The sequence below is a fragment of the Passer montanus genome, unplaced genomic scaffold (assembly GCF_014805655.1).
Source record: "Passer montanus isolate IOZ18808 unplaced genomic scaffold, ASM1480565v1 scaffold175, whole genome shotgun sequence".
Lineage (NCBI taxonomy): Eukaryota > Metazoa > Chordata > Aves > Passeriformes > Passeridae > Passer > Passer montanus.
The window spans coordinates 227304-247598 of record NW_024364826.1 but is presented as its reverse complement, the minus strand read 5'-3'; the positions used below and the strand labels follow the sequence as shown (position 1 = coordinate 247598).

General features: G+C 40.3%; 1 protein-coding gene across 15 annotated transcripts in view; it reads right to left on the bottom strand.

Annotated features, from left to right (window-relative positions):
* Positions 1-17339, bottom strand: part of EMSY (EMSY transcriptional repressor, BRCA2 interacting) — a 42518-nt gene extending 25179 nt beyond the window's left edge. For 4 of the 15 annotated variants that reach the window (XM_039704425.1, XM_039704422.1, XM_039704435.1 and 1 more), the window contains exons 1-7: positions 16214-17336; positions 15167-15275; positions 11676-11775; positions 10967-11041; positions 8582-8757; positions 7187-7339; positions 2608-2867 (exon numbers count right to left, since the gene is read on the bottom strand). In XM_039704425.1, coding sequence (XP_039560359.1) covers positions 2608-2867; positions 7187-7339; positions 8582-8757; positions 10967-11041; positions 11676-11775; positions 15167-15236 — 834 coding nt within the window. In that variant the 5' untranslated portion in view covers positions 15237-15275; positions 16214-17336. Of the gene's footprint in view, positions 1-2607; positions 2868-7186; positions 7340-8581; positions 8758-10966; positions 11042-11675; positions 11776-15161; positions 15276-16213 lie in introns of all 15 variants that reach the window. The other 11 variants (XM_039704419.1, XM_039704424.1, XM_039704421.1 and 8 more) reach the window with 7 other exon arrangements.
* Between the last annotated feature and the right edge of the window lie 2956 nt (positions 17340-20295).

Here is a 20295-nt window from a genome sequence, read left to right as displayed (position 1 = left end):
TCACTTAAAAATACTTTGTTTAATCAAGGAAGGAATAAAGTGTGTAAAGCATTACAGTTCAACAGTGACTGCTATACTGTGACTAAGCAGGTTTGTGTCTATCTATTCTATATCATCTTTCAAAATTAACAGAGCAGAGGAAAGTTCAGTATCTTCTGTGTTGTGGTGTTTGCTGTCTGTCTTGAGGGCTTAGTGAAGTTTATTTTCACATGTATGAAGTATATACAGAAAACATGAAATTCAGATAAAAATTTAAGTATGAAAGTTCAAATCACAACCACTGTATTTCTGAAATACTATTCTGTCATATATTTTGAAATGATCCAAATAATCTCATCATGGGTACCAAAACTGCATTCAATGTTTTACAGCAGAGAAACTGCTTGACTTTAAACATACACACACATAAATCAAGGTGGTAAGTTTGTTATTGATGGTTCTAGTTGTTACAGCAAAATCTAATTCCCAATACGTACTGAATTTAGTCCTGTCAGCTCTATTTTGAGATGTCAAAATTTAGTCTCTGAAAAAATAAGGTTATTATAACTGCCAGAAACTTCACTAGCTAGTTTCCTTCCATGTCCTACACAGGTGACTTTATTACAAGAGAATCCAGAAATTGGAGCTGTGACATTATTAGTTGTTATGACAGATCATCCTCCAACCTACTAAAATGTCAAAACAATTCAAAGAGGTGGCATGCAGAAACAAAGAATTTCATTCATATCTAACAACTGACACTCAAATTGGAAATGTCCTGTTGGATATGAATGAACAAGACTGACTTTTAATTTAAAACTACTAAAGGGGATTTCTCCCACCAAAATCATCCAGTTATATATTTTGGCATATCTAAATCCAACAAAAGAGGGCACTGTGACAAGTTCAGATACAAATGCTACTCTGGCTGCCTAACAAAACAAGCACTGATTTTCCTGTCACTGCAGATTAGTGAACAGTCAAATAATAGAATGCAAAGTGAACTCTAAAATTCCCATGTCTGAACAAGTGGAGAGGCATAACTGCAGGAAAGGTCCTATCAACAGTCCACTCTTCTGGAGACGTGGTACACTCCATCTTTAACTTCCATGATATATAACACCCATACTTAATACAACCCTACAGATGTTTAAGGCAAAAAATTATTCCTGCACTAATTATAACGCTAATGTGCAACAGGATAGATAGGTTAAGCCCTGTAGTAGCTGTGGACTTGCTGCACTAAATTCAATTTGATGGTTTATGCTCACACATGGATTTCTCTAATACACTCATGCATTCAGAGATGAAATTTGATTAAGGACACTGTTAAAGAACAGTGAATCAAAACGAAAGCATCTTCCTTGGAGTGGGAAGAGGTCAGAAAGCCCATATCTTTATTGCACATTACTTCAGTTAATTTTACTTGATTTTAAAATTTCCAGAAATCAAGACACAGGAACTCTGCTGATCTGAAAAGTCATAGAGCAATTAAGAAGACTCATAGGACAAATACTATGCAAAGCTCAATAGTCAAACTCTCACCATTGGAAAAAAATGCTTGTTAGGGGCCAGCCTAGCATAAATCTGTTGGTATTGAGGCAAAATTAATTCCACAGAGACCCTACATCTCTCTGAAGTCTGCTGTACTAAATAACTGTACCAAGAATGAACTTGGTCTGAACCATTCATTTTTTTAAAATCTTAAAAACAGAACAAGAGACACAACTAAAATGCCTCCTAAAAAATCCTAATATAGTCATGCCATAGATTAGGCACTTAAAAAATCTAAGTCCAGTACAAAATTTAAACAAGGAAAACCTTTTCTGCACTTTGCATTGTGGTGAAAGCTAGACACACTCAGCTGAAATAATGCAACTGATTTTGACCACTGTAACACTGTTAATGTAGAATGAGAAATGGCACACTAGTACTGAAAGAAAAATAAAGCCCCTGGACTTTGACCAGCTCCAAGAATAAGCATTATAGATCCCAAAAAACTAGTCTCTAGATAAAAGGCTTGGCAAGGGACAGCCCATGCCACCTCTCCTGGAATTGTACTACTGCAAAGAGTAATTATAAATAAGGAAAATAGAAATAAGAAAGATTACCTTTGACCAACAGTTGTTACCATCTGAAGGCTGTTCAGTGGCCTATGTGATCCAGTTCTCAGTGGACTAGTGTCCATATCACAAAACCCAACACCACAAATGGTACTAACTGGTAACCTTGTTGGCAGTCTCACCAGACAGGCCAAGAATTGAATGAGCATGGAGACTGAATCCCCTCTCATCCCTAGAAGTGGTCCCTTCAGGTCAGGGTTGAGGCACATTGGTGGGGCAGTCTGGGGGAAGCTTGCACTCCCGCTGCCTGTGCTGTACCTGTTCTGTGGATAAAAAGAGGGCTTCAGTCTCCACGGCTGTCAATCCAGGTCCTTTCACACACAGGTGAACTAAATTCATACACGAGTTCGGTTTTCCCTTTGCTCGTTTTAAAGAGGGATTACCTTATCCCAAGCGCAATCCTTTAAAACAGCTAGTCAGATCATAGAAAGGAAGAGTCAAACATCACATCTTATTCATTGATAAAACCAGAATAAAGTAACATTTGGCAGCTTCCCCCACATACCTTCTGTGTTGTGGTGTTTGTTGTCTGTGTTGAGGGCTTAGTGAAGGTTATTTTCACAGGCGACATGTGTGGTGGTAAGGAGTTGGCAATGCTCTGCATTATATTACTCATTTTGGGGCTCCCACTTACAGGAACTGTGATAGTTTTAGTGACAGGAGTCACTGCCTTCGGGACTTCTTTCAGGAGAACAGGGGAAGAACTAGAAGAATTTGTTCGCCGTCTTTTGCGGGGTTTTTCATCGTCATCTGAGCAGCTGACACCTGGAAAAGAAATACTTTCTCTAAATTATGTTTCCCCTGTCTGCAGATATCAGTGCTTTCTGAAACACTACATCCTTTTTGAATCTTACACCCTCTTTCAAGTAAGATAAAAAGAAATAAAGGATAAATTACATCTTATAGTCACAACCAAGCTGTATCACACCTCAGATGTTCTTATTCCTTGATATGGGCCACACTCAGTGCCATGAATCAGGGATAAATCACCCAAAACCCCAAGCTACTCAGTTATTTACTGGGTTACTTCATTCAGTTTTAGAGATTAAAAGAACATAAGAGACAGTACAGGGTTTCATTCTGTCTACAGAAGTTTGACTAGTGAAGCACACAAGGGATCATCCCACACACATTTTAGTTTAAACTTTTACACTACTTCGGGGTTTTTTCAGTGGTGGTTTTGTTTACAGCAACTCGACTCTCGAAGTTTATTCCCCTATAGTTTCCTTAGACTTCAGTCTTTGCACCTACTTTCATGTCATGTTTACCCTTACAGTACCCTTCTGCCTTTCACCTTAATACAGCATCTTGAGATATAGTTATTTTTTTTTAATTATATAGTTTAACTGTGAAGGTCAATCCTCACTTCATCAGCTTTTGCCTTCTTTGGTGCATTTAGTGCAACAGATATAAAATGGCATCTAACACACAATAATGAAAAAGTCCAGGCTCAAAAGAGTTCTTTCTTCCTCACAATCATGTATTGCACACATAGGAAAAAAAAAGTGCTGCAATATTCAGCTCAGGAAAGGATAACAGCATGATTAATGGATCTTAAATCCAAATGGAACTTGCCAAAGCGGGCAACAGATTCATAAATTACGGAAAGGCACAGGTTAATAACTTTGCAAACCTCTCACAACTACTTGGTAGCATTGAAGGCAGGAAGGCTCTACAGAAGGATCTGAACAAGCTGGATCCATGGGCTGAGGTTCAACAAGGCCAGGTCCTGCCCTTGGATCACAACCATCTCAGGCAGAGCCACAGGCTGGGGCAGAGTGGCTTCAGAGTGGCCAGGCAGGCAGGGGTGTGGGGATGCTGGCCAACAGCTGTCTGGATATGAGCCAGGCGTGCCAAGGTGGGCAAGGACAGTGGCACCTGGTCTGTATCAGTACTAGTGTGGCAGCAGGACCAGGGCAGTGACCATTCCCTGTGCTGGGAACTGCTGAAGTACCTCCAGTCCTGGGGTCACTTCTGGGCACCCCCGGACAAGAGACACTGAAGTGCTGGAGCGCTTTCAGAGAAGGGAACAGAGCTGTGGAAGGGTCTGGAGCAGCAGGAGCAGCTGAGGAAGCTGGGGGGAAGCTGGGAGAAAAGAAGGTTATGGGGGGACATTCTTGCTCTCAACAACTCCCTGACAGGAGAGTGTAGGCAGATGGAGGTTGGGCTCTTCTCCCAGGTAACAAGTGAGAGGACAAGAGGAAATAGCATCAAATCGTGCCAGGGAGGTCCAGATTAGGTATTAGGAAAGAAAACCTCACTGGAAGAGTGGTTAGACATTGGAATAAGTTGCCTAAGGAGACAACAATCTGGAAGTGCTCAGGAGGAATCTGGATGAGACACCTGGGGATGTAGTTTAGAGGTGACTATCCTGGTGCTGGGATGACGGTTGAACTAGATGATCTTGAAGGTCTCTTCCAACCTTGACAAAACTGCAATCCTGTTATTTATGTTTACCATGCTAATCTGTGTCAAACCATTTTAAAATAAAAACAACCAGAGAGAAGCTGAACAGATACAATCCTGCCTATACAAAAGATGATTGAAAATCTTGTTCCATGTGCGTGGAGCTTAAAGACAAAAAACACCATCACAGCAAAAAGCAGTCTTGCTGGTAATCAAAGCAAACTTGGTTGGTAGTCAATCTCTAATTAGGGCCAAGATCTAATTATCGCCAATGTCTAATTAAAATTAATATTCTGGAATCCAAAAAGTGAAGATGCAAGAACTAACAGGGACAAGAAACTGCCCAGCACCACAAGAGGCAATAGCAGAAAAACGGTATTCTCTCTCAGCAGGAGTAGCAGCTCATTTGCAGGTATGCATCCAAAGGCTGAAACTGTATCTACAGAGACAAGAAACTGAACTAGGGAAAAGAAGCAAACTTCAAAAACATAGCTTTAGTTGGCTGTAGCAGTACAAGAGAAGTGTGGATCTATAAAACCAGATTTCAAATCAATATATTCTATCCTATTCTCTATCAATCAAAATATTCAAATCAATAATTTACTCTATGCCCCTGAATAAGCCTAGTGGTGACATCCCTCTATAAAGCAGAGGGATTACATACATTTGATTACATAACTTTAAGGTTTATTATGGGCAGGCTTCTAAGTATTACTGTGAGTGCACTATAGAAATTTTTAACTATGAGTGCACTAACCATATTGAATGTGTGCAGTCATTTAAAAATCTCAGAATCCATTTAAATCTAAAATACACATGCAGCTAGCATGTTAGGACACAGCTGTTATTTTGGTGGGGCACCAAGAAATAGAGAAAACTTTGTTTGTGGTCCTCACCACAAAAAAACCCATCAACCAATCCATCAAGACATAAGAAAGTAACATTAAACTAACAGAACATTATTTTATGTTAAGTACAGCTTGTTTCACCTCCTGCTTTCACTGCAGGGGTTTTGCAAGAACATTATTCTTATCATTTCATGTTAGAAATTGCTGTACAAAGTTTTCCACAGACATTTACTTAAAAGGTAATACAGCTTTGACTGTAACTCACACTTGATACATAAGGGAGCAGAGTCATGGAAAGGTTAATGGCTCAATCAGACTGTGACTTGGAAGGGGTTACACCACAGACCAGTGGCAAAGTCCTGACTGTAACTCAGATCTCCCAAATCTGCTCCTAACCAAGTTTGTTAAAATCAATGTGACTGATGTAACATACTCTGAAAACCACACAATTCCTTAAAAAAAAAATCAATTAAAAAAGTAACAACAAAACTAAGCACATGAAGTAGGGGAAAACATTAAATCTAGAGATAGATAATGAAGATTATCATCGCCGTATCATGTGTCTAGACTTATTTGATACTCATTATCATGTAGTAATTCAATAAAGTCTACATTAAAATTTTAAGACGTTAAGAATGTTTCCTCCTGAATCTTCAAACTAAACACAAGTGATTAGTGCATCGATCAGAAAAATGAAAAACCTCAATATAATGGGTTCCATTAAAATTTTAAGACGTTAAGAATGTTTCCTCCTGAATCTTCAAACTAAACACACAAGTGATTAGTGCATAGATCAGAAAATGAAAAACCTCAGTGTAATGGGTTCCACGGGTTGACAGTCATTAACAATGGTTTTCTGCAAGTAACATATTTATGTACTAAGTGGCATTTCTGATTAGCTAGAAGCTTACACAGATGTATACATATAGCATAAAGATAATTTTTAATAATTAAATAATTAAGTAATTTTTAAAATATTAAAGGTATACAGAGCAAGCATAAAAACAGCATTTATCTACTTCTAAATAGCATTTATCTACTATTAATCTTTACTTGTTGTTTTGATAGAATCAAACAAGAAGTGAAGGAAACATTTTAATAGTAAAATAGAACTACCCATGATGGGGGCATACATATGAGAACATAACCTGCTTTTAGAACTAGCTGACTTACTAGCCAAACAAAAATGGGGATATATACACCCTCTGAAGAAAAAAGACTGTTCCTAGATTCTATGTCCTGGATTTCCAGATTTAAATACATGAAGATGGGTCTCTGGTACAGGTTAATCTCTTAATACAAAAACTTTGTATGAAGTTTTTGCAGCTGCCAAGGAACACAAACTTTACTAAGACTGACTTCCAGATAAATCACAAAATGGCCAGACATAATATGCAAGCATAAATGGCTGCCAAACTGCATCCAAAAATAAAAAAATTCTATGTCACCTGTGAAAGTGGAAAAGAGGGACCTTTTCTAATTCAACTAAGTGACTACTATGCATTAGTCCTCAACAAGATGGATCAGAAATTCACTGATGTACAGAAATGTCTATAATTAATTCTCAAAATATTTTTCACTTGTTGTCCTTGTACCTCTCGTGCTCCTTGCAGCATTTTGCAGTGAGTGGATTTATCCTGAACACTATTTATCTGAAAAAGCGAAGCAATAAATTCATTCTCTAGACTAAATGAAGGCACAAAGGCCTTCAATGACTTGCCCAATGTTGGAGCAAGTTCGGTTTAACTAAGTGGAGTTTAATTCTGTCTGTGCTTCAGCCATGTCCTCCCTTTCCTTCCCTTTTGTTAATCAGTTGCTAGCATCACTTACTTTTGACGTAAACAGTACTTCCACTTGGCAAGACGACTACATTGGAGGCTGGACTGGCAGGTCTGGGGGACTTCACTGTTGCTACACTGCCACTTGGAACAGGGGTAGATGTTGGGGTTGAAGTGGTACTTGTGTAGGAATAGCAAACCACCACTGAAGAGGAGAAAAGACACCTTCCATACAACTGAAGTGCAGAATCCCATTATTCTATCACTATTTTTACAACTGAATTGGAAGCCAAAGACTTATTGGGTTTACTATCTGTGGTTTTGCCTCTGCATTCCTGTTACTGTGGAATACTCCCCAGTTTGAGCTAAGCATGGCCATGAGATTAATGGTCTTCAAAGACAATACAAAAATCTAAACTCCTGTCCTCCCATCCCCAAAAATCTGTGCTGCCAATGTGAAATTTTTTTGGTAGTGATCTTTGTTTTACTTTACAATTTGTTATTTTTAATTTTAGCATTAATTCAATATATTGATCTTTTTGCTTTTCTGTAAGTGATCACATCCAGACTGATAGAAAAGTGTTACTGACTCAACAGTACATCAGTTGAAAAAACCAAAATATTCATTCAGTAGTGAAGAACTGATTGTGCTAATCAGCTTTTTAAAACCACTGCTATTAAGTAATAACACAATGATGCAGTACTTCTCACAAAACCAGGATAAAACAGCTTGTTTCAAGAAGTGTTACATATTCTCCAGTTGTATGAAGCCTAATTCAAGCCTGCTGAGCCAAGCTAGCTGGAATGTGTACTACCATTATTTAAAAAGCATAGGGAAAGCAGAAAGCAACCTTTTTACTTGTTTCCATAGGACATTTAATCTGAAGGAAAAACCCAAAGCGGTATTTTCTTCATTTTCACCAAAACCTACTTGCATTCTTAAAATAAAACATTCTGAAACAGCTTTCATCACTTAAGAGAATTCTACAAAATCTAGCCATTAGTCCAAGTTTTTAAAGTTTACAGAGCTGAAGCAGTTAATCAGTCAATGTCATTTCCTGACAAACTTGGTTCTTTTTATATTTCAGTTGCTAGAGTGTCAGTAATACAAAGCAGTCAGATTAATGCTGCAGATACCACAAAGGTATCTTTAAAAAAAGGGGTATTTTATATTTCTGCGAATAATGTTTGGTAAGAAATATTTGGATTTTTTTAATAGGTTCATGGAATGGTTTGGGTTGGAAGGAACTTTAAAGCTCACCTAGTTCCAACCCCCTGCCATCAGCAGGGACACCTTCCACTAGACTGAGTTGCTCCAAGTCCCATCCAACCTGGCCTCAAAAATATATCTTTAATATTTAACACTTAAAATCTAAGACACCACTTTCTGTTGTGATGTTGTGTTTACATTCCCATAGATTGCAGCAGAATTCCATCTTTCTCTCACCTTCTTTGTTTCCAGTTTCTGCAGGAACTGGAAGAGACGCGTTGTGCTGAATGGCTGCGTTGGCAACAGCGTTGGCGGTAACAGTAAAAGCTGTTTGTGGGACCAGTCGTGGCATCAGTGGCACCAGACGACGACCTTCTATGGACCACTCAGAGGAGCTGTTTGGTCCAGACATACTAAACAGAAATGCATGTTTTGTAAGTATTTTTAGAGTTTCCAAATACTCTCTATCCTATTTGAGTACATTTGTTTTCAATAGTGCAAGTCTAAAAGGCAGTTTAAGACATACTAGAGCACTAATACTCAACTTTCTTTATTTCATGAAAGCCCTTGCATTTTTGTCCCCTGTTATAAAACCCCTCCCATTTTAAATTGAAGAGTTGACTCTGCTTTTGTTGTTTTGTTTTACAGAGCTGTTCAAGGGCCAGAGGTGTGTGAATGCCATACTCAAACCCCCCACATTAGGTTAGCTACTATTCAGGTACAGTTGCTGTACTCTCTACTTCTGGATTATGAAAATACCAAGAAACCAAACAGATATCATAAAAGACTGTTGAAACAGATAATATTACAGGCAAAAACTCTCAGCTTCTAAGGCAAATTTTGTTTTACCTGAACAGAAGAGCTTCTGGTGCTTATTAAAGTAGTTCCAAACCAAGGTGACAGAACATGAGATTATTTAAATGCATCCTAAGCATCTTTCTAAACAGAAAGCTGTCTTCTGCTCTAGTTTGCTCTTAACCTTAGTATTTACACCCACACTAGAATGTTTCATAAAAAACACCTTTCTTATCTAGATGGAGAATTATTTTTTACTGTTTTACATGAGTCATTTGTCAAATCAGCAAAACCAAAATGGCAAATTATTTTTTAATGTTGTAATGTTTTTAGACAAATCAACCCGTTTAATATATTAATACATTCTAAAAAATAACTTCTCACGTGAAATATTTCAAGCAAGTTGCAGCAAGAGCTACTACAAAGTAGTTTGTAAAATGCAGAGTATCTGCTCTGTTATTAAATCTTGATATGCTTCAGCATTCCTCATACATATGCATATTGTATAAAGAGAGCTACATAAGGTAAAGATACATTTTAAAAACAAAAATAAAGGGTACAAAAGCTAGCTAAGTAGGCTTTCCTAATGATTAAGAGAATTCTGTAAGTCAAATACTGTATTACCAACCATCACTCATAAGGAATCACCATAGGAAAAATAAAGAAAATCAGCACTTCAAAACTGCACCTTGTCTGGATTACAATATTTCATTGAAGTGCAATACCTCAGGACAAACTATTCATGTTCTGCAAAATGCTAAGACTAGAAGCACTACTTAAAAGGAAAACTTGGTTCAGGAAAATAATCCTGATTTGACAATTACATGCTTTTCATTATGCCCCCCATTTATTTAAAGGGGTGTAAGGATGTTGGTGGGTTTTGTTTGGTGAACAGCATACTTCTAAATCTTTAAACTTGAAAATTAATTTTAAGTCTTTCTACAGCACTGAACCAGTATGCTGATTTTGATTAGACTTGGATCAAACAATTGCTAACTCCAAGTGTCCTGCTATTCATATTATCACCTTTCTTTCCTCTTCACAACACCAAAACTACAACATTCAAACATAAAAAAGTGAACAGCTGTAACACAGAATAAGAAAAAAATACAGACACTTGCAATGCAGGTCTGTTTAAAGACAGTCCTTAACAGTAAGACTATTAAGTAATTACCAAAAATACATAACCACTTGGTCTACTGCTCCTCCACTTCTCAAAATCATGTGGAGCTTGTGAAAGCAAATGCAAGGAGGAACCAGCCCAGCTGATGCCAGCACAGCAGCTGCATCGCTGAGAGTGGTGGACACTGATGTCATCAGCTTGCTGCAGCTTTTTCTACTCTGACCATTTCTTCCTTCCTATGCTGATACACTGTTTTCCACTAGTCTGCCACCTCTTTTCCTCTCTTTGTCTTTCCTACGTAGTTTTCTCTTTCCTCTTAATACAGCCTTTCCAAACTGATTAAAATAAAACTAGAAGCAAAACACAGAAACAAACAAAAGAAAACATATTCATCCTACGTAGGAGCATCTCTATTTTCTCCATTCTCTATTTATTCTGGTCTATCTTACAGAATGGTCTCCATGCCAAAAAAACTGTTTCTGTACAGTGAATAGGACAGCTTTGGATCCAAAATGTAATGGTACTAAATAATTGTTTCTAGGTCTGTGTATATCTAATGCAGTAATTCCTTCATCCATACAGTGTTTTAACTACTGGCTCTTTAAACCACTATCAATCCTCAAAATTCTACCATTCAGTTAAGGCACAATGGATTTCCCAAAAGGTACTTTTGGAAATCAGTGACAAAATTACTTGGAACTTACTTGTGTGCAATCGTTGTTAGTCGTTCATCATTTACTGCTCTCCGAACTTCAGCACGATGCCGCTCTGTTGAAATACTATTAAAAAAACAATAAAGCAAAATATTTCAATCAGAGGAAGACATGAACATACATCTAAAAATTCCAGCTAAAATTAAACTTATGAATAATTTATCTAAGAGAAGAAAAGGAACGGGACTTTACATTTAAGAGACTGTCACTTAACCCTTGCTGTTACAGAGAGAATGAATCGTATCATTGTTCAAAAATATCACTGAAGGATGAAAAGAACATTACTGTTCACAAGGTATCCTTGAAAAACAGCTAGAATCCAACCTCCTCAAGAAATCAATACATTTAAAGGATATGGCATAGAAGTTCACACAGGACACACAGCACTCTTTCTTGAGGCACCTTGGGTTCAAAGACCTTGCACTTGACAAAACCCCAAGCCAGTGTACATTCATGACCCGGCTGTAACCCTTTTAATACTCAGTATCCCAAAAAGTACCAACAAACCAGTAAGGCTTCTACTACTGAAGGATGGTTTTTTTCCTTATTAAAAACTCCAAGGAGAACAGGAATGAAACCTTGGCAACATGGAGAACTACTTCAAATTCAGACTTACGTTGTGATCTCAGTGAAAGAAAAAACATGTAACACCTTAAAAGAAAACAAGTCACAGTTCTTATTTTGAAAAGATCAGGGTTACCTAAGCACTTTAGAGAGCTCTCCAAGAAGATCCTTCTTCTCCTTTGTAAGGTCTCCCTGTGCACGTAAGGCACTGATGACACCTGCGTAGGCCTCCAGTTCTGAAGAATTAGAGTGAATAATATTTCTATTTAATGCTCACAGCAAAGGGGAAAAAAAGTTTTCCATATTACTGACAGCATTCTAACAATTTTCAAAATCATTAAAAGTAACATGTCTTTCAATTATTTAGTGCTATTTCAAAAGAGACTGATGATTTGGAACTCTCTCAGTCAATTACTCTGCAGCATAAAACATTTCTATGAAACAATTGTCTCAGCACAGAGGATTATCTAGTTTACAAACCCAAATGAATGTGTCAAGCTCTCTCTGACCTGACAATTCAGGCAAAAAGCTTGAAGAAATTGTTTGGAGAGTAGTTCAGAATTCCCTTCACATGTATAATTATGATGAGTTTTATGGAAAAGCTTGGCTTGGGAAACAAACACACTACCAAAAGAGCAACTGTTTTTCTTGGAATGCCTTTCCTTAATCAGCATGAAGAACATCAGCTCTAGTTTGTTTAATATGATCATCATAATCTTTTATGCCTATTTACTTGATATGGTACAACTGCTTGAGTCTGAAAGAAATGCAGCACAATGAATTAAATCCACTCAACACAAAATAAACAATCCAGCTATTCTTAAACACAGAAATGCCACAAAGATTAACTCACAAAAATACAACTCGGATTTACCAGAAATGTGTAATTCCAGGTGACTGAGCTGTCATGCCATCAGCACTTTAAAAAAATCAAAACGTAAAAGGCTACTGATATTTTTGAATGTTGTCCTACTAGACAGGGTGAAGATACATCGAATGCAAATAATGAATCCTGCTAATTTGGCAAAGAGTGACTTGCTATTCTCAGCTTCACACTGCTTGGGGAAACCCAAAACAAAAATTCTCTTGGTCCTTACATAGGTGCCTTTCATCTGACACTTCCATTTGAGCAGCCAACCCAAACAACCCCACAACAGATCCAAGTTACCCAAAACCAAGAATTAAAGGGGCAGGCCAAAACCTAACATTGCTGAAAAAGAAAAGACTGATGATGCTTTTCTGAAAAGCTTTCCATTTAGGATTCCAAAGATCTAATTTACAAATGAAATCAAGGAACTGTTGTGGAAAGAAGTTTTGCTCTCCTGTCCCAATTAAGCAGATAAAACAAAAAGCAGAGTAATTTTGGTTAACTATGCAGCCTGCACAGAGATGCTGAGACCTACAGAAGCATTTACAGCTTCAGTTATAAAACATTCACAAATTAATGCAATGGTTATTACTAATATCAACATTTATCTAGACAATCATGTTACAATATTCATGATACTAACTATTTTCCTCTGTCAGCAACTTAAAGTAATTCTCAAATGCAACCATAATTATTTATCAAGGGCACACTTTTTTTTCTTTTGCATTATAAATAAAGAGCCTCTACACTATAGCTGTAAAAAAGCACATTCTGGTCTTTTGGAAGCTAGTAAGGATTACAGAACAGCTGTAACTTCCTCCCCTTTGTGTTTATGCAGCAACACAAAACACATGAAATAGCTAAAATGGGTTTGGCAAGTAAATATCATTATTGCTAGTGTTAGGTGCCATGATCATCACCTCGTTCAGTAACAAACCACAATCAACACCAGGTCCTGCATGCCTCAAGATGCATTTCAGCCTCACCTACACCCCTGCTTCACTCCTTACAGAGTACTCCCACTGCTGCTGTACCATCAGCCAAATTAGATGCTGGGCTGTGACCTGGGAAAGCAGGACCCTCTAAAGTAGATGGCTGTTGCTGCATGTGACTGTGACGGAGCTATTGCTCCCACTGCCTGTGCTCCTTCACGCCTCAGTCCCGTGGGGTGCTTCCTCTCAGCTCACAGTGCCTCAGCCTTGCCCTGCTGGCAGGGCCCCCTTGTGGGGACACAGCTCATGCCAGCAAAACAAAAATTATTATTTTTGATTTTTTTTTCCTTCCTGTCAGCGTAGGTTATGTCATTGAAGGAGGTGTAGCTGCAGCTCTGTTTGGCTCAGCTGCACCAGCAAGGTTCTGCCAGCACACCGCAGTTAGCTCGGATCAAAGTTTTTTTTCCAGGCTTCCAGCCAGCACAGCTATGCTAATGAAACTTAGTAGCACATATCTAGTCCAAAGTTTTTGGCACTCTGCACTTTTTCTTAGTTTTTGCACTTCTTGAGCATTGCTTAAGGCTTAGGGTTGTCACCTTAACAGACAGTACAGCTTGTTGCAATGTTGTGTGCAACACCTGCATCACTGTTCCAACAGCATACAAATAGTCCCAACAAATGAAAGAAAAAGGGCAAAGGGAGGGAAAACAAATTGTCAACTCTCAAAAAATAAAGTGGATGGCTCTGCCATGAATGAGAACCTTGGCACAGTTAAGAAATACAGCACACCATCTCTCAGCTGTCAAACAAAATGAGAACAAGAAAAGCTGTCACTTGACAGTCACAGAAGTTAGAGGGAGCCTCAACTTTCTTCTTGACATCATCTCCCAGATTATGGTCCTCAGAAGAAACTGAAAGATATAAGGCTTTCTTTCTTTTCCCATCTAGTATCATTTAACTGGCAAAACCCCAAACCCTTAATTACACAAATTCAGCCATAAGAACTCAAAACCAACTATGCCAGATCAGATCAAAGGTCTAACAAAGGATTCTTTCCCCTGAGGTAGCCAAAAGCAGGTAAGTGAGGAAAGAGCAAAGGTTTTTATAACTTTCCAAAACACAGAAGCATCTCTCCTCATACACTTAGATCTACAAGGACAGAGCACAAAAATATCTTCCAGTATCTATCTCTTGGGCAGGGGTCTCAAATACTGGGCTACATTTGAAACAATGATAAAGACTCCTGTGGTTATTGCAGTTGAGTGAGGACATCATTTTCCCACTTCCCTGACAACCTGAGCAAATCACAAACATCATTTTTTTTTTTTTAAATCCTGTTTTATGTCTTTACAATAATAACTTCAATACTTGATTCATCCCTACAGTGACAGTTAAAGCAGGATTCCACTATTTTTAGGGGGTACAAAAAGGTGTCTAATACAGAACTGGGGGGAAAAAAAACAACCAAAAACCACAACACAACAGAAAAAAAACAAAAAACAAGTACCTCAAAGGTTCTCTTTTCACAGAAAATTGTGCTGCATGTCAATAGTGACAGAAAAACCCAGCCCTGCAACACAGCAACTAGGACATCCAAGAGAGATTCGACCAAATCAAAACAATTCTTCTCTACTCATTTTGCTAGGGCTGAGAGTGTCGGCCAAACATAACTTTAAGCCAGGGCTGTCAAACCAATGACACATGGAACACACAGGAAATTACTTGCAAGTTGCCTGCAGACATATTAAAATATTTCATGCAAGCAGCACGAAGGCAAATCTTCAAAGAGCAAAATACAGACCCACAAATTGTATCATCTTACTGTACCCAGTTTGCGAAGGATCCTCTTGCACTCATCCCTACTGAGGTCCAGAAGAGTAGGCCACACCACAGGCATCCTTCCCTTGTGTCTGTGCTCCCACAGAGCTCAGCCTCGCTGGAAAAGGAATATAAACGCTCAAGCCCACAATTTATTGATTTCCCAAGCCGATTCATGTAAACTCCTCGGTCTGCTCCCATCCCCGCCCCGGTCTTTGCAGTGGCATGAAGGAATTCGGCAGTTTCACAAGGGCATGGACTTCCTATGCTCTCCAGCTCAAATGCATCACCCAAGCCTTTTTACAGCGTCCTATCTCCTTCTGAAGCCTATTTTTTTCAGGCTGAAATGATGTTTGAGTCTCCTCCCTCTCTCTCTTTATGCAGAGCACCTATTAAAAGAATTCTTCCAGCGAACCGCGCGCTCCCCTTCCCCCCGGGAGAACGCGTTTTGCGCCAGCCTATTCCATTCCATGACAGGATGGCAAAAACATCGTGTGTGAAAATTTGCCCTCCACATACCAACGCCTGCCCCCTCCCCCAAGAAACAAGCCAAACACGGCAACACCTCGATGCCGACGCAGCGAGATTCCGCGGGCGGCGGGGAGAGAGGGCGCATCTCCCCGACGCGACGCGGATAATAAAGGGGAAAAAGAGCAGCCGGAGGCGAGTTGGGCAAGCGGGACTCGGGCCGGGCACGGCAGCGGGGGTGGGGAGGGGTGGGCACCGGGAACAAAAGCCCCGCGGCCGCAGCTTGCAGCGCGGGGCTGGCAGGGGGAAGGGTCTCCCGCAAGGACGCCCGAAGGCAGCCGCCCCCGGGCGCTCCCGCCCGCCCTTCCCGGGCCCCGGGAGCGGGGCACCGGCCGGAGCCAGCGGCGCTGGGTCCCCGCCGGGGCCGGGGAAAGAGAGGGAGGGAGCGGGCGCTGCTTCCCCGCATCGGCCGGAGCGGCGCTGCCCCGGGCCCGGGAAGGGGGCGGCGGGTCCCCGCCGTCCCGGAAACGGAGCTGCCCCTCTCCCTGAGGCGGAGCAGCCCCGGGTAGGGCGGGGAGCAGGACCCACCTGCCCGGCCGTGCCCGGCACATCGAAGGCTCCGCGGCGGCCGCACCCCTCGCCCCGCCGCCCGCCAGTGCCGGGCTCGGGTTTGTTTGGTGGCGGCGGCGGCGGCGACGGCGTCTACTCGGGCCAAGATGGCGGGCGAGCGCGCTGCGCACGCGCGGGCGCCGCGAGGCGCGCTAGGAATTGTAGTCCCCGCCGCCCCTCCGCCGTAAGGAGCTGGACGAAACGGGTGCCAAGATGGCCGCTGGAATGAACACTGCGTATGCGCGCTGGCAAGGAGCATGCTGGGAACGATAGTTCTTCTCGGGGTTTCTTGACGCGTGGGAAGCGGCGCCCGCCGTCCCGCCGCGGCTCGGCGGGCGGGGACGGGCAAGCGGAGGGGACAAAATACGTTGCGCGTTCTCTGCCCGGGCTGGGGCGCGCTGGCGCGGTTGGAACGCAGCCGCGTAGCCCAGAACTCCGGGAAATAACAGCCGGCCACCGCTCCTGGAAGGGAACGTGACAGGGGAAAAGAACATCGCCCCCACGCCGTTTGGCTGTCTGCAGTTTTCTGCCTTAAAACGGACGCCGGTGGCGCGCGGGGCTGCGGCGGAGCGCCTGTGGGGACAATAAAGGAACAATAAAGGAACAATAAAGGAACAATAAGGGAATGAATTCCGCACGTCGAGCCCCCTCCCTCACAGCGCTCCGCCGTGTCTGCTCCCGACACCGCCAGAGCAGTGTCACAGCCCCGGGCCCGGCCCCTCTTCTGGATTTCACAGCGATTGTCAGTTGTTTTCCTGAAAATTTCCGTGAAAAGCAGTAAATTTTACCTGTTTGAAAATCCTCGCATCAAATCAGAAACAGGAAATAAAATGGGGTGCAGCTGAAAAATAATGCGCCCCGTTGTGGCTGCACGTTGCGGCGAGAAAATATAAAATAACCTGTGGAAAATGCATGTTTTATTATTGGCTTTTCGCAAATATTAAAATGAATATTATATGTGTTATGTTAGAAAGTTGTGCTGTATTAATTTTCTTAAGTAGTGTGTTAAATATAGTTTCAGGTTATTACATAATGTTGAAATAGAAACTGTGCTACGTAAGATACTTTTTTTAAAGAAAGGACTCACGCCAGATAGCAGCCACAAGACGCCTAAATCTTTCAGAGAAAAATAATTTATTGCTCCATTATCAGGAGAAACTAACTTCTTCCCGCCATGAAGGCACCGTTAGGATTCAGAGGAAGAAGTTGACGATGACCAGACAGAATCCTGTGTTTAAATAGAATTTATGCATCATGTATGAGGTGTATGAATATATAACAGCCTATCCTTTTTAAGGGTTAATCCTCTGTTAACGAATGTCCTTTTTTCGGGTTTATTTTGCCTGAACCATCCGTTACTTTTTATTCTTAGAGTCTCATATTGCCCTAATCCAAATTGTCCAAATTTTTATTATTCTAATTATATTACTATTTTTATAACCATTTTATTACTGTTAAACTTTTAAAATCTTAAAAACAAGTGATTGGCGTTTTTTCACACTTGCCATTTCCTATTATTCTTCACAGTGATATAAATCTAAAGTACTTGAAAACAATTATGCTAAACAGTACAAGACAGCTAGAAATTTTCTTTTTCTCCTTGTAATGCCTTCCTAAACAAGAATGAGCTGAAGGCAAGTAGCATCATCTTTGCATAATATTGCCTAATAAATGTCCTAAGATTTGTACAAATGGGAAGATGCAGGTTTGTGCCAGAAGCTGGAGTTTTCCTTTCCATGTCAGAGACTCCACTGGAAAGGAAATCACAAATTCCAAACCTGGAAATCACAGAATCCTGGCATGGTTTGGGCAGGAAAGGACCTTAAAGCTCATCCAGTTCCAAACTCCTACTATGTGCAGTAACATTTTCTACTAGTCCAGGTTGCTCAAGATGTGTCTTTTAGTCAGAATCCTCTGGTCAACAGGGGAAGGCAAGGACAGCCTCACCACCCACCTTTTTGAGATTTATTCAGAATTTGTAATTATGATGCTCTAGCAGAGTATGAATTTTATTGCACCCAAGATGTTTAACAGCCAGCCCTGATATTTGTAGAATAAGTTATTCCATGAGCAGAAATGTCCAAACCTGCCTTCTTAAAGAAAACTTACCTACTAAGATCTAGATTTTAGCTGGATGTTATGTTTCAGTTTGTGTGCTTATGAAAGTGCTTTGTTCTCAGAGTGGAATTAGATTTATTTTCTGTTTGTTTTTGATCTTTTTTTTTTTTCCAACATGGATGAAAGTAGCCAAGAGAATCAAAAGTTGTTGTGGGTAAGGTGGACAGACACACACTGGCACTCACATACGTTTTACGTATGTATTCAAGAAAATGGGATTTGCTTCATTTCCTTTGGTACACAGAGCATAAAAGCAATGTAAAAAATGAGGCAGTTACATATGTATGAAATGTCTGAAGCTGTGATTGCTGCATTTCTACAGATGTCCTAAGATGACTTCCAGGAATATTTATTTTTATTAAGGATGAAAACGCAAACTTGGAGATTTATGAGAGGTTCAGAAAGTCTGAAAGCCAAATTTTCCTTGTAGTTAAAGCCATGATGTTACCATTTACTTCAGACTAGCCTACAATCAATTCTCCATTACCCAGAAAAATGTGAGGGCTGAGATAGCGTGGACAAAGTAAAAAAAATGCCCAAAGCACATAAATAATGAGTCCTGAAAAACATAAAAAGGCCAGAGCTCTGCAGCTGTTAATCAGCTTGGATCAATAACCAAGATTGTCCAAGCAGATGCACCAGAACTATCCCCAAACCCAGCAAGGTCTGGTCAGGAGAGCCTTCTCTAGTCCAATCCCACATCACATAATCAGACCAAGAACATCACAGATCTTTCTGTAAAACTGTGCTAGGGTTGTCTGAATTCAGAATGACTGCATGCAGATCTTCTAGCCTAATACAAGAGACTGAGACTTGACAGCATTTCCTTATGTCTGATGACCAAAATATCAAGTGTTCTAGTTATAGACTAAAAAAAATGAGAATAAAAAAAGACAATGTGGTTTAGGCTTACTTCATTAATACAGAAACATGGCTAAATGTCCCACATTTGGTCAGTAAACTCATATAAAATAAATAAAGTCATTGTAGGTAAAGGAAAAAAATGCAGTGTGAAAATGCCAGGCTTTTTTTTAGCCTTTGATGCCTCACAGATACTAATAATTTTTTTTATTTCTCATTACCTACATCCTTGCTCTCTGAGTCATCATTTAAGGAGGCCCAAAATTACAAAGCACTTTCTGAGTGTCCAGAAAGTAAAACAAGATACAGAATTGTTGATAGCAGCATTTTGTCTTCTTTCCTAAGGAAGCAAAGCTCAAAAATGTAAAAAAACCACAAGGTGAAATTAATTTGTCAGTCAAGGGGAGCTAAGAACTCAAATGATGAAATCCGATGGTGACCTGATGAGCAACACTCTTCAAGTTGTGATCTCTCTTGTGCCTTCATTTCCCACTTTTATGATGCATTTTAAAAACTAAGAACAGACAATGATATATAACAGCTAGGTATTATATGTAGGGTGGAGAGGCCCTGGCACAGGTTGCCCAGAGCAGCTGTGGCTGCCCCATCCCTGGAAGTGTTCAAGTGTTCAAGGGCTTGTAGCAACCTGGTCTTGTGGAAGGTGTCCCTGCCCATGGTAAGGAGCTGTAACCAGAACATCTTTTAGGCCCCTTCCAACCAAAACCACTCTGTGATTTCATGGTTGATTTTATAAAAGCATGCTACTGAGTATTCTTTTTAAGAATTTGCTCAATTATACACATTTAAACAAAATCTGTTCCTCGTTTCAGAAAGGGAAAGAAATGGCCATCAATCTCTACTACTTTTTGTTATGTTTTCTACAACCCAACAATTTCAGATTCCCCATTGGCTTAAGTAATATGAATTTCAACACACACTGGTCTAATTAATGACACTTTTTGGGTGCTAACAGAATATTCTGTCTCACCACACTTATTTTTGTCCTCAAAGACAATGGAAGAGAGAAGGAAGTAAGCTTGGAAGCCTCAGCTGTGAGATGGCCCGAGGAAGAGCTACGATTT